At 39.9% G+C, this 1,911-nt stretch overlaps 2 protein-coding genes across 2 annotated transcripts in view; both read right to left on the bottom strand.

Annotated features, from left to right (window-relative positions):
• Positions 1-1,911, bottom strand: part of LOC101856907 (synaptotagmin-1) — a gene marked incomplete in the record, with an annotated part of 110,477 nt that overhangs the window by 66,997 nt on the left and 41,569 nt on the right.
• The window catches only part of LOC106012262 (E3 ubiquitin-protein ligase TRIM8), a gene marked incomplete at its 5' end in the record, with an annotated part of 9,570 nt that overhangs the window by 3,955 nt on the left and 3,704 nt on the right, over positions 1-1,911 (bottom strand). Inside the window, 2 exon segments of the mRNA XM_013084643.1 lie at positions 635-657; positions 1,761-1,898. Of these exon segments, the coding sequence (XP_012940097.1) occupies positions 635-657; positions 1,761-1,898 (161 nt within the window).

Raw genomic sequence — 1,911 nt, 5'->3', positions numbered from 1 at the left:
GGGGGGATTCACAGGGAAGGAAAAGGAGAAGAAGAGTAACCACCATTAGCTGAATATCATCATCATCATCATCATCATCATCATCATCATCAACAACATCATCATCAACAACAACAACAACAGCATCAAAAACATCATCATCATCATCATCATCATCAACAACATCATCATCAACAACAACAACAACAGCATCAAAAACATTAATTAAAACAATAACATCAATATTATACCATCACCACCATGATCATCATCACCACCATTACCATCATCATCATCACCACCATTACCATCATCATCATCATCAACAACAGCAGCATCAAAAACATCAAAAAACAGTAACATCAATATGATACCACCACCCCCATCACCCACCACCACCACCACCACCATCATTATCATCATCATCATCATCACTATTACCATCATCATCACTATCACCATCATCATCACTATTACAATCATCATCACTATCACCATCATCATCACTATCACCATCATCAACTACAGGAACAACAACACCATAACCACCACGACAACAACAACAACACCATAACCACCATGACAACAACAACAACAACAACACCATAACCACAACAACAACAACAACACCATAACCACCACGACAACAGCTTACTTTTCCTTCAGAGCCTCCACATCCTGTGAACAGAGGAAAAAGGGAGATCATTCAGTTATGTAAAACTCAAACTTGCCGAGACAGTCGCAGAAAAAAGAGAGTAGCAAAACAAAGAGAGGCCGGACCGTTTCGCAAATACATGGGACCAACTTTGTGTCTTGAAGCACAATTATGGCTGCCTACAAGTGCTGATGTTTGTTTGTTTGTTTGGAGAAAAGAGAAGCACATCAACACAATAATGGTCATTTAGCGCTACCAACAACAACAACATCACAACCACCACCAACAACAACAACATCACCACAACCACCAACAACAACATCCCCACAACCAACAACAACAACAACAACATCACCACAACCAACAACAACAACAACATCACCACAACCAACAACAACAACAACAACAACATCACCACAACCAACAACAACAACAACATCACCACAACCACCAACAACAACAACAACATCACCACAACCAACAACAAAAACAACAACAACATCACCACAACCACCAACAACAACATCACCACAACCACCACCAACAACAACAACATCACAACAACCACCAACAACAACAACAACATCACCACAACCACCACCAACAACAACAACATCACCACAACCACCAATAACAACAACAACAGCAACATCAACAACAGAAACAGCATCAACAAATTTAACAATACTAACAACAACAACAACAAATATAACAACACTAATAACAACAACAAATATAACAACACTAAAAACAACAACAACAACAAATATAACAACACTAACAACAACAACAAATATAACAACACCAACAAAAACAACAAATATAACAACACCAACAACAACAAATATAACAACACCAACAAAAACAACAAATATAACAACACCAACAACAACAAATATAACAACAACAACAACAAATATAACAACACTTACAACAACAACAAATATAACAACACTAACATCAACAACAACAACAAATATAACAACACTAACAACAACAACAAATATAGCAATAACATGACGGCTATGATGTCATTGACACACACACACACGCACACACACACAGACACACACACAGACACACACCCACAGACACACACACAGACACACACACACACACGACCCACGTTGGTGACGTCAGTGCCAGTGTGCACGGCGGTGACCGCTATGATGTCATTGACCTGGTCCTCCAGAAGGTCAAGGGTCAGGGTCTGGGCTTTGACCTCGCTGGACAGGGCCAGACACTGGCGGACTGCCTCATGGCGCTACAGGTAGAGG

Source organism: Aplysia californica, unplaced genomic scaffold (assembly GCF_000002075.1).
Source record: "Aplysia californica isolate F4 #8 unplaced genomic scaffold, AplCal3.0 scaffold00307, whole genome shotgun sequence".
NCBI lineage: Eukaryota > Metazoa > Mollusca > Gastropoda > Aplysiida > Aplysiidae > Aplysia > Aplysia californica.
The sequence above is the reverse complement of the archived record's forward strand: the minus strand, read 5'-3'. Positions and strand labels throughout refer to the sequence as shown.